The sequence below is a fragment of the Chrysochloris asiatica genome, unplaced genomic scaffold, assembly GCF_000296735.1.
Source record: "Chrysochloris asiatica unplaced genomic scaffold, ChrAsi1.0 scaffold00231, whole genome shotgun sequence".
NCBI lineage: Eukaryota > Metazoa > Chordata > Mammalia > Afrosoricida > Chrysochloridae > Chrysochloris > Chrysochloris asiatica.
In genome coordinates, this window is record NW_006408749.1 from 2,887,116 (window position 1) to 2,899,833 (window position 12,718).

The following is a 12,718-nucleotide window of genomic DNA, read 5'->3' on the forward strand; positions in this document are numbered from 1 at the left end:
ACAGAGAGAGAGAGAGAGAGCTCTGGGTTGGAACCAACTCGATGTCACTTAACAAGGACAATATACACACATATCCCTATATGTATATATAGGAGTCTTGGGGTGGCTCTCTGGGTTAATATGCTGGACTGCAAAGTTGGTTTGAACTGCAAGGTCAGCAGTTCAAGCTCACCAGCCGCTCCTCGGAAACCCTATACAGGGTTGCTATGGGTCAGAGTCCACTCGATGGCACTTAACAACAACATATATATATATATGTGTAATATTTATATTGTGTGCTGCACTGTTCACCTCTGCACCCAGGTGAAAAAACTGTCACAATAGCAACCTGTACAAGTGTGTGTGCTCACACACAGACATACACACATACACACTGCCTTTTATTTGCAAGTCTAACTCCTGCTTGTGAATCAGCTGCTAAACCTCAGTCCACCTGAATATGGAAGAATACACTCCTTTCTTTTCACCACCCAGCCCTCTCTTCCCACCCTCCCAAATGCTGTGCACTATATCTGTGTATACAGAGCTGCCTTCACCAGTGCTCACTCTTGCCTGTCAGAAGCAGAGGTGAACATATGAGAATACACCATAGAGCCCAATTTATGGATTAAAGGAATCTTGTGGAGTTTTCACATTTACCTTGGCCTAGAAGAAACAACTAATACAGCAGAAGAAACACAGGGATCAGAGGTAAGAAAAAGGGACTGAAGTCCTAGGACTAGAAACCAGAGAAAATCAGAAGAGAGGTAGGCTCAGCTTTGGGGAGAGAGTATCAGAAAATGTTGAGTTTGTTGAATAAAGTACATTAGACTCTAGGTATACCCAAGTTCATTTAATGCTGAGCTGCAGAAAACCAGTGCAATTTAATCAAGTTTAAGTCTTCAGTATTAAACCCAAATAAATAAATAGATCAGCACTAGGCAGTGCAAGGAAAGCATTAAACACAATTATAGCCTGATGGCTCTTCTCCTTCCCTTGGTCTCAGCAGGAGAACCACACAGAGACATTCAGAAATCCCAGGCTGTAATTCACTCCCTTTGCAAATATTGATTGCTTTGCTGTAGAACCAAATCCTTTAATCATATTAATTAATAAATATCGCAGTTGGTACTAAAAGAAGATTCCGTCAGATTCTCTAGGGCACCTTTGAGGACATTTATTCGTGAATAGAGGGGGAGTGTAAGTGGCTTCCAAAGTATGCAAAATGACTTCCAAAGCTGCTCTGTGCCCCAGAAGCCTCCAAGTGTTCTGTCTTGACTGGGGGTGGGGATGGGCAAGGGATGATTTGTACATGAGCACAGGCACCCTCCCCCACCTGGTGCACACATGTGGATCCAGGAATGGGATGCTCAAATGCTGTCTCTGATCACATGAGTTGGGTAGGATTAACCAGCAAGGTTATCAGATAAATTAGGGTCTCTCTTGGCTGGCTTCTTAATTTGTGGATTAAAAGGATGAAGGGGCCCTTTCAACTACTCTGTATTTTCACTGCCACTATCTCCAATACTTTACCAGATTCATAGGCACCTTGCAAGAGGTCACTGCCTGTAAGTCAGATGTTTTCCATAACTTGTCATGTACTTTGAAAGGCAGCCTGACAACTGGTGTGGAAATGTGTGAGGTTATATATTTATGATTTCACTCATCCACAGTCTTCTCTGGAGAGTCAGCTGTGTAGCCCTATTAGGATGCTAGACTTTTTTCTTTTTGTTCCCATCTCTTAAACCTCTTAAGCCTCTGAACTATGTATGATTAACCACCCCAGATGAAAATGAACATGATGGCAAATAGCTATAGTATCATATGACATCCAAGAACTTTCCAGAGGATCCAGCCCTCACTCAAATCTATGTTAAGCACCTTCTAACTGTACATTTTAGTCACTCTACTCTCTCCTTTTGGCCCCAATACAGAGTAGTGGAATAAAAGCAGCTGATGTGATGTCAGTCGGAACTGGGGCCTGGTCCTGTTCCGAATACTTCTTCGTTTTGTGTACCAAGACAGGTTACCCAAATTCCCTTGACTTCAGTTTGTCTTGTTTGCCAAATGGGAATGTTTATAATAAAACCTACCTCATAAGGTTGTTGTGAGGTACAAATCAAATCATAAACATAAAATACTGAGCCCAGAGCCTGGTATATAGTAAGCATTTAATAAATTCTAGCTATCATTGTTTCTAAGGCTTCAAATTTTAATAATAGAGATGCAAATAAGATGGAAAGAGTAGAAAAAACAAGGAGGAAGAAAGAACTGAGAGAAAAGGAAAGGAAGAGCAGAAGCTGAGGGAAAAAGAAAGAATGGCCACCATCTAGAAACTGACCTGTGATCATAGTATAATATGACCACTGCTGGGACTCATACTTCAAAATAAAGAACCCCTGGTGGTTGGGAGGAGGCCTCCAGTTGCTGCAAATGCCAAATGTGGAGGGAGCTCTACAGCCAACACCCAGCAAAGTCACTGCTGCCACTGCTAAAGCCCACTGAGGGCAAGATGTCTATGATGGTTAAGAGCAGCAACAGGAGTCAGACAGGCCTGAATTCCAATTCCAGATAGGTATTTATTTATAAGCTGTGAGACCTTGGGTAATTTACATAATCTCTCAGTGTTTCAGCTTTTCCATCTATACATTGAAAGTATTACACTAGGTAATATGTGATGTCTCTTTCAGCCTGATAAGTCTGTAGGAAGACATTTTCCTCTCCTTTTCATCTCAAATAAGCTTTACAGGTTAAAGAAATAATGCTCATCACTGAGGTCTTACTATTTTTCACACTAGAAAGACAACAAATGCACTGCTTCTCTAAACTAAAGTTTACTTGTTGGGATTTGGCAATCATCTGCCACAGTTTGGTGCTTCCTGCATGTCTGGCTGCCAAACACCTGGAACTGGGTGAGGTGGGTTGCACCTTTACACAGCTGGGTTCCCATCATGCCACAGCTGCCAGGGTGCCATTTCCTACCCACTAGAAGCAGAGAGGAAAAGTTGGTTTTAGAGCCAAGCAAGGTGACAATTTTGTGGAATTGACAAGCTGCTTTGGGGTGAGAAGGGAAGGAAATGAAGTCATGGAGGACCAGCTGTAAGGGCAGGAAGGAATAAGCTGTGATCTAATGTCTACCTCCCTTCACTTTCAGGAGGGCTCTATTTCCAACAGCATTAAACATCTTCTCAGTGTAAAAACACTTCTATCTGGGGTTTCCTGAGTCAATAAATATTAATTGCTGCTTTGTTAGATCATTATACCTATTAACAATGCATTGCTCTAAGGTATGTTAAAATTCCCCTCTTTGGCAGTGTGCTTGCTTCAGTAGTTAGAGGAAAAATTAGCCAGGTGGTTTTATTTCATTGGAACAAATGAGTTATGGAAGAGGAACTGGATCATAGCTAGTGTCTCCACACAGCTCAGATATTCCAAGACCATCCCAATTGTAAATATTCTGTCTAGTGGTCTCTTCAAACTTATATCAGAAAAGCTGGCGAGTCATAAATAATATCCCTAAGATTGTTCTGAGTACTCACATACAAGGAAGTGGAGAAAGAACTAGAGTGAATATGAGGGAAAGGAGAAGGATTCTAAACTGAAAGACTAAGCAAGAAAAGAATGAAAAGACACCAAATGATTTTATTCATTGATCTACTTAGAACACGGTAGGATCAAATTTTATCTGGCCTCCCTAAGACCTTAGGTGTTCCCAAGGAGTTGTGGGAAAGTTGACATCAATCATTAGACAAAGAGACATTAGACAAAGGAGTTGCCACAAGCCCAGGCTAAATATTTATTTATATGGCCATTTGGAAATATAATATGTTTATAAATATAATATGTTCTATGCTACATTATTCTTTTAAGAACTAAAAAGTAAAGGAAAAACAAAACAAAACACACCAAGTATTTCTGCATTCTTAAGAATTCTCACCATTGAAGTTAGCTGAAGGGGAAAAACAAGAGCACATAATCCAATATTTCCAAAGCCTAAGTGCTCATAGGAATTACCTGGGCATCTTTAAAACACAAATTCCTGAGTTTTCTAATTCAATAGGTCTGGGTCCAGAAGTCTGTATTTTTCTAAGGTTCTGAAAGATTCTAAAAGGCAGCCAAATTTGGGGACCACTGGTCATTTCAACCCCTCATGATCATCATTATATTCATAGCATTATTATTTTTTACCTTGTGACTTTGTTTTTTATATCCATTATCTATTTTAATCCTTACAAATATCCTAAGAGATAGAAAAAGCAGGTTTTACTAGTCTTACTTTACAGATATGAAATGTAAAATATCCATACAATGGAATACTATTCAGCAATAATAAAAATATGGTAGGCTGATACTTAGAACAACGTGACTACATCTTGAAAACATTATGCTAAGTAAAAGAAGACATTCACAAAGGACCATATATTGTATGATTCCATTTATAGAAAATGTGTGGAAAAGGCAACTCTATAGTGACATAGAGGAGCTCTGGTAGCATAATGTTTATGAGTTGGGCAGCTAATCTTACAATCAGCAGTTTGAAACTACCAGTGGTTCCTCAGGAGAAAAACGAGGCTTTCTGCTCCCGTAAAGATTTATAACCTCGGAAGCCCTATGTGTGGTTGTTATGAGTTGGAACCAACTCCACGGAAAATAACCACCACCATAGTGATGTAGAGTTCTTCTCCTGGTAGGATAAGCACTACAAGGTTGGAGTTTCAAACATACCAGCTGCTTCTTGGATTCTGCTATGAGTCAGACTTGTCTCAACAGCACTTAGACAACAATATAGTGTTATAAAGTAGATTGGTTATTGCCAAATACTGGAGACGTTGGGGCAAATAGGGACTGGCAGATAATTGGTTTGGGTTTTCTTGGGGGGGTGTAAAAATAATCTAACATTAAATTATGGTTATGGTTGCACCACTTGGTGAATTTTCTAAAAATCATTGAATTGTATACTTCAAATGAGTGAATTTTATGTCATGCAAATTATACCTTTAATAAAGTTGTTTAAAAATAAAGAGAATATGAATCAGTGTGCTAAAAGCAAGCCTATGATCATGTAACTAAGCAGCTATAAATTATGAAAATGCAAACCATATAGGTAGCTTTATTGGGGGTGTTAAGAAAAATACTAAGTACTTGGTATCTGTTGTAATATTTAATTTTCAAAACTGTTATTCCCACTGTACAGATTAAAAACAGAGGCCCATAGAATCTAAATGATTTTTCCAAGGTCATGTAAATTAGCAGGTGGCAGATCTTGGATTTAAATTAAGGTTTGTCTGGTTCCCAAGACTCCTCTTCCCATTATAATCTGCTCCCTTTAAGACTAGATTCTTCACAATGTCCTTGATTCTTCAACAAGATATTTCCAAGTTTATTTGAAGCCTCATGGGAAGCAACACGTGTAAATTTTTAAACTATCATTTAACCTTTTACAAAGGTGAATAAAGTGATGGAACTTCTGTCCTCTATCCCTAGTTATACCAAATATTTCTAAAGGACAAAATAGAAGAGAAAAAGACCCATTTTCTCTACCCTTCTCACTGCAGGGCCCTTTTCTTGTCTGTCTCTAGTCATTGGGAAATTGGTTACATTTCTCAACACTATCCCAAAGATGCCTCTAAGTTTCCTTGACTGAATGACAGTATGCAGGAGTGGAGGGCATTGAGAGCCACTGTAGCTCTTGTTTGTAGATGATTTATAAACAAATGCCACTGAGCCCCAATCACACTCCACATGGTCCAGGATTCACCAGAAAGTATCATTGTTCCCTGGAGTGATAGCTGAGAGGTGTCTAATCCAATAGATAAAAGCTGTCATTTTTTCAGAATTACATTTATTAGCCCTATTGAACTGAGTTTGTCTGCACAGTCCCCTCCAATAGACACAAACACATACACACACACACTCACACACATCCAGGGTGAAAAATCAATATCAAGGACTTATTCTTGAACAGGACATGTAAAAAATGCATCGGGTGGGGGGAGGGTCTTATGTTAGATGAAAGAACATTCTAATATTTGCTAATACAATGCCATTTGCTTCCGAATTCTGCCTTAGCATCCATCCATTGTACCCTTCAGATAATCACAGCTAGTGAAATGAAGACATATTTGCTGACTCGGGTTGCTTTGTTTCTGAAAGTTATTATAGAGAACTCCTCAAATTTAACTGAGGTATGGATTTCACAGTGACAAAAGATAGATACTCAACCGATTACTTTGTTGGACAGCTCCCTCAATTTAGCTTTAAGCCTTTGAAGTTTGCTCTGACTCTTACTATAAAGATTTGTGCTAGGATGGCCAATGCTTCAATGATCAGAAAAGGCCCAGGATTAAACACTCCTGGCCATCGACACATAGTCAAATAACCAAAGACTCCTTGGCATTGATTTTCAAACCCAGCTATATAGACAACCCTTGGATTTGAATCCTGAGATCCAGATCTAGCAATCACACGGGCATGGTCCCTTATAAGTAACCGGCCCCAATCACTTGGTCTGACTTGGAAAACTATAGGTAATTTGGGGAACTATCATCTTGTACAAGGGAAATTCTGCATGCTCTTTTGTCTAGGAACACAAGAAACCTAGAAGCACTGAAGTGGAGGCTGGCCAACCCTACAGCAAGTTTTTTAATGTGCTATTTCTTCTTCCTTGTTGCCGGTTCATCATCTGTTTTCCATAGGGATCTGTCTGCTCTAAGCTCACCTTTCTTTGCCCAGGGAATGGAGGGAGTGGAGAGGGAAGACCAGAGGGTGGGGGAGGGGGTTGTGGGAACATTTTGATTGTCACTACTCCTTGAGGTTATCATATATATATATATATATAATACACACTTCTTAGAATTTTTTGAGCAGCATCATTTCCACTCACTTCTCTAATCAATGTACTTCTCTAATAAAGTGTAACTACAAAAAGCTCTCAATATCACTATGTTAGGTTTAAATGGCCACATATGTTATACTGACAAATTTAAAAATGGAAGTAGGAAAGCACCCTCAATATAATGGATTTGATAATGTAGAATATTAAGGATGAGTTTTAAATCTATTTTCTAAATGATCACTTTATAGCTGAGGTTAGATTTTCCCTATTTTCAGGTAGGTACACACGTTATCTGGATTTTCAGCAATCTTGTCAGAAAGTACAGTTGCAAAGCCAAAATCTAGAAAGTATTTAAAGGGATTTAGGTACAGTGAGTCAGTTCCTATTTAATAGGAACAATCTTTATTTAAATACCAGACATACCTACAGCTTTCTTTGGTATTCCTCTCAATGACTTCAGCCTTAGTGACACACCCTGAAGTGAGCTTTGGAAGCAACAGCTGAGCAATGACCACTTACCTAAAAGTATAATCCTCTGTGATATGTCCAGGAAGTCCTGCTTTTAGGGTGCATATTTCCAATGAGTTGCAATTCACCAGTCTCTTAGCAGTTCAAAGGAAACTTGGGTATAAAACCTTTTCTCTATTAACCCCACCAACCTTCAGTCCTTGTTACACCCCTAATGATGACATCTACCTCAATAATGCTACTCAAAGTTAATTAGGAACAAGATCTAGAGTAAACAGCACAATTGAGATTTTTCTTTGTGTTCTCTGACACATAAGCACAATGCATTATTACCACCAGCTACAACTCAACCCCAGCCAGGAGAGACTAGAAACCGTAAAGGGTGGTAGTTAGTAGCTATGTTAATATCTGTAGAAGCAGAAGTGTGAGCAGCAACCTGGTGTTTTGGCAAATCTACTTTATATATATGTTTTTCTATGAAGTCCAAGTAATAAAACCATAACTAATGGTGCCACCTCCCACCAAGGACTGCCACCCATTTCTTGAATTACCTTCCTCCAGTTCATCCATGCTTCCAATCTTCCTGGATCCATCAATGGTGTAAATGTAACGTACTCCCTGAGGCAGGTTGATGTTGTCAGACAGAGATCTAGTCAGGTCAGCCAGCAAGGCATCGAAGCTGCGAAAACGGTCAGAGGATACAGCGTACACAATCCCCTTGAAGTAGCGGTCCCCATTGCGGTAGAAACGTACCTTCTTGGCTTTCTTCTCATTGCTCAGTGCCTGCAAGGTTCTGGTTCTGTAGAAGCTACAGTGGGCGCTATGAGTGGGGCTGGGCAGCCCATTCATCCGTGAGCCTCGCATGTTCCTGGATGTCTTATCTCTTTCGTCAAAGTGTCCAAAATCAAGTTCCATATTTTGGTGGAACCTCAAAGACCTGAGTATCAGAGAAAGGGGTTGGTAGTGGGGGTAGGGTGGGGAGAGAGGTAAATAAAAAGGGGTGAGGAGAGAAAAATGGGGGATTTAAAATATTAGCCAGATGCAGATCTGCAATCTGCTGCCTGTGAAAAAAAAACTGGTTGAAAAAGCCCGTGACCCATCTGCTGCTCACCACTGACCTGCAGGAATATTGATCTTAATAGAGAAGAAGGAGGGGCTGGGGGTGCTGGTGGTTGAGAGGGTTGGGGGTGAAAGATGGAGAAGGAGGCACTTTTGGCACCATTCCAAGCAGAGGGGAGGAGGGATTTTGGAATAGCTTAAAACCCTGGGACTTACTGACAGTGGCTCCTATCAAATTGTAACTTCGGGCTAAATGCATTAAAACTGGCATCTGTTTCCTCACACATGCCCACATGACTAACAGTTGTAAATGAATCCATAGCCTGACAACATTCCCCTTGAAGAGAACAGAAGGAGCTAGCCAAGGTTAGCATCTATCTTAGGAAGCAGTCTCTACATCTCAGTACAATGACTATGAAGGGGAGTGTTTTAATTTTATTCCAACCCCCCTTTCTTACTCTAATGTGTGCATCCCCTCCCCCCAGAATAAACTAGGATTCTTGTTTAAAGGGACAGCCTCCAGGGAATAGCCAGCGTCTTTGTGCTATTCATCAAACCCTTTCCCCACCAAGCTGGTGCAGCTATCCAACATTCATAAGAAATATGCTGGGAAAAAAAGGATTAAAAAATCAGTCATTTAATAAGTTATTAACTTCATATTCCCTTTGATACCATTGGTCACACAAATCCTTTTCTCCTTTCTTTTTATTTTTTTAGGTGCCTCATCTCCTCCCTAACACTGCAGCCCCACCTCTCAATAGAATAATTTAATTGTTGAAAGATTCCCAAATGAGTCCCTGAACAGCATATGGGGCCTTTAGAAGCAAGCACACCTTTCATTGTTCTGTGTTTCTACCCTGACTTAAGAGGATTTTGCCCTTATAGAAGGCAATTCATCCTAAACTCGTCTATTGCCCAGGTGTGGTAGCTGAGGCAAAAGATGGTCATCTTTCAGGCTTTGTTTTCCCTCCTCCTGCTGAATAATAATAATGACAATAATAGAAAATTAACTGCAACCAAAGCTTCCAAACACTAGCAAAGGTAATGACAACCTAGGAACCAAACTACGAACATGCTTCTCACTGATGGGGATAAAAGGACTCACAAAGCAAGCAGGGCTGGGCTATTAGACACTGCCACATGGAGATATTTGCAAGGGAACAGAAGGACAGAAGATAAAGGGGTATTGGTGTCTAGTAGGTTTGCCAGGCTCAGTCCCCCTTTTCTTCCAATGTCACCATGACCTGTGATGTGCTCAGCATTGTCTCTGTCAGACAACCTGCAGTGGTTAAGAGACCCCACCTCCTCAAGACAAGTAGCAAGCATTTCCCCAGGCCTGTCAGTGCCACTAGGTTTGATTTTGCTTTAGGATCAAGGGTGATAGTATTCTAAATCAACAGCACATTGAAAACAAAGAAACATCAAACTCACTTTTCCAAAGGAAATTCCCAGGTACAGGTTTAGGACAAAATCCAATTGAATAAAGCAAAAAAGAAGAGAGAGAAAGGCACACACAGAGAAAGACAGCTAGCTTTGCCTTGTGCTTTTCCCGTTTGACATCTGTTACATTCTGCCTGAAAATCACTGGAAAGCCCCACTCACCGGTTTTCTGCTGGTTGGGTGGAGATGCTGAGAGAAAGAAAACCAATCTCTCTATGCCTTTGTTGTCTGAGCTCCAAGCAAGAAATTCCTGCCAGGGTGGATAGATGCCTTCTAGGTCCTAGTGCCTTGTCCAGCTTCTCCCCTGTAACTCAGGCTTGGTGAATCCCCCCAGCCTCCTATGATTAATTACAGGCTTTTTTGTTTTTTTCAAGTCACAAGCTGCATTAACAGTTAGAAAGGTTTCATTTATAACCAACAGGAAATTGCAGGGTAGCAAAAAGATTGCACAGGCAAGTTCAGAATGCTCTAATGAGCAATGTGCTAGCCTTTTCTTTTAGACAATTGGAAATTTCACTTGACCAAAACCTTGGCCTAATCTGCCTGGGGGCCAGACTCAGACAGCCAAAACCAGACTTCTAAGATTGTAGCTCTAAGGTTGGTTTTGAGAAAAGAAAAACAAAAACAAAAACAAAAACATCAAATTTGCAAATTCTTTTAAGACAGTTTAGCTCATTCATTCAATAACTGGATGCTTTTTAAATGGAGGTAGTGGAGTCCTGTTGTGGAGCTGTAGGATAAAGCACTGATCTGCAAAGTCAGTTTGAACCGCAAGGTCAGCAGCTGCTCCTTGGAAGCCCTATATAGAGTCCCTATGAGTTGGAATTGACTAGACGGCGCTTAACAACAACAAAAAATGTAGTGGGTGAAGAGGGAACAGGAATCGGATAAAACAAGGGGGAAATAGTTTCAATTTTTTATGGAGAATTGGATTGAAAAGGGTCTCAATGATCTTTTAGCTTCGTGTAAGAATTTGGTTACTGATATCTATGATCTTTACTTCTACTTTGACAGTTCATATTCAACCCAGAGAGTTTCTATATAAAGAGGGTTTGATGGCTACAAAATAAATATTAACAGATCTCTCCTCAAACTGTCTATTTGCCATGAATTTTCTTCTTTATATCAAGTATGAAGAACGAGAAAGCATTCAAATTGAACTCATTAGATCAGAACAAACTACAGGCAAAAGTAGAGAAAGATGAAAGAAAAAGGAGTGGGCTCCATACCATCTTGACAATTATGGTACATGGATTCATATATAATAGTTTTCAACTAATTAATATGTAACAGTTATGGTTTCATTTTTACTTGGCTTCCAGAAAGCTCAGAGCTAATAGCATTACTATATATCCAGTTCCTAGTACATACATTTAACCCTCCTTTGTATTTCTAGCTGTTGATCTCTTTATATTTATGCATTTTCTGTGCATGTGTTTTGCTTTAAGCTACTTAAAAGTGGGATAAAAAATATTATTGTCTTTGTAAGTTCAGCAAAGCCTAAGCTATGTATGTTAGATGGATGGACAGCCTCAAGTGAGCAACCTGCCCAGTCAAGTATTTCCCCACACCTTGCTACTGTTATTCTTAAAGGAGTGCATGTATCTGCTCTGTACTCTTCCATGTGTTTCTGTCTTACATTTTTCCTACCCCTTGATAAATCAGGGTTATTCTGATCACAGGCAGAACAATATCAAAGAACAGGAGCAAGGAAATGCGTAAAATTCCCATAAGTGGTAGACCAGAGCTTGCAACTTTATTGCTCAGCAAGACTAATGTCTTAAAACTTCTTTCTTGCATTATTAGTAGGCTTCAGTAAATATGGTTGGTTGGTTGGTTGGTTGTGTGCCTTCGAGTCAGTCCTGACTCATAACGACCCTGTCTGTATAGGGTTTCCAAGGCTGTAAATCTTCACAGGAGCAGAAAGCCTCATCTATCTCCCACAGAGCGACTGGTAGACTCGAACTGCTGACCTTGCAGTTAGCAGCCCAGCTCATAATCGACTACACTACAAGGTCTTAAGTAAATATAAAGCAATTGATTTTGCATCAGAACATAAAATCATTTTGTTTCCTGTGAGATTTAAAAAAAATGGGTGGATGATAAAACCAAAACATGAAAGTTTTGGAATAGATTTTTTGGAAAGCTTCTTCATGATACAGGTTTTGCAACACTACCACAGCAGCTGCAAAATGTGTTTAGGAGACCATCTAGGATAGATAACCTTGTTTGTTTTATATTCACCAGAGAGCAGAGAGATGAACAAGATATTCGTATTTCCTAGTGTGAGGTTTATGGATATTAAAAGGTGCTCTTTAAAAACAGAAAAAAAAGTTCTGTGATCAAAATAATTTAAGGAGTGATGATGGGCTTTATAAAATAAAACAGGATTCTTTATTGCAAGACTTCTCAGAGCCTTTAATATCTTTGAAATATGTCACAAGTCTCTAAGAAGACAATTTAGTATAAATTGCTTACCTTTTTTTCTCTTCCTTTTGCTAAATCATAGGTACTTTTTTCCCCCAGAGCAGGCTAATATTCTATGTTTATAAAATCTTGACCAAGGGTCCCCTTTTTTTGGAATAGACACAAATATGGATCTCTTTCAGTCAGTTGGCCAGGTAGCTTTCTTTGAAATTTTTGGCATAGACTGCTGAAAGCTTCCAGTGCTGCGGCACTTTGTTGAAACATTTCAATTGGTATTGCATCAATTCCTAGAGCTTTGTTTTTCAATAATGCCTTCAGTGCAGCCTGGGCTTCTTTAAGCATCATCATTTCTTGATCATATGCTACCTCCTGAAATGGTAGAACATTGACTAATTCTTTTTGGTTCAATGACTTTGTATATTCCTTCTATCTTCTTTTGATGCTTCCTGCAACATTCAATATTTTGTCGATACAATCTTTTTACATTTCAAGTCAAGCCTTGATTTTTTT

General features: G+C 39.6%; 1 protein-coding gene across 2 annotated transcripts in view; it reads right to left on the reverse strand.

Annotated features, from left to right (window-relative positions):
- Positions 1–9,974, reverse strand: part of DCX (doublecortin) — a 158,829-nt gene extending 148,855 nt beyond the window's left edge. Inside the window, exons 1-2 of one of the 2 annotated variants that reach the window (XM_006873252.1) lie at positions 9,944–9,974; positions 7,834–8,219 (exon numbers count right to left, since the gene is read on the reverse strand). In XM_006873252.1, coding sequence (XP_006873314.1) covers positions 7,834–8,197 — 364 coding nt within the window. In that variant the 5' untranslated portion in view covers positions 8,198–8,219; positions 9,944–9,974. The remainder of the gene's footprint in view (positions 1–7,833; positions 8,220–9,943) is intronic. The other variant, XM_006873251.1, reaches the window with a different exon arrangement.
- Positions 9,975–12,718: the final 2,744 nt, after the last annotated feature.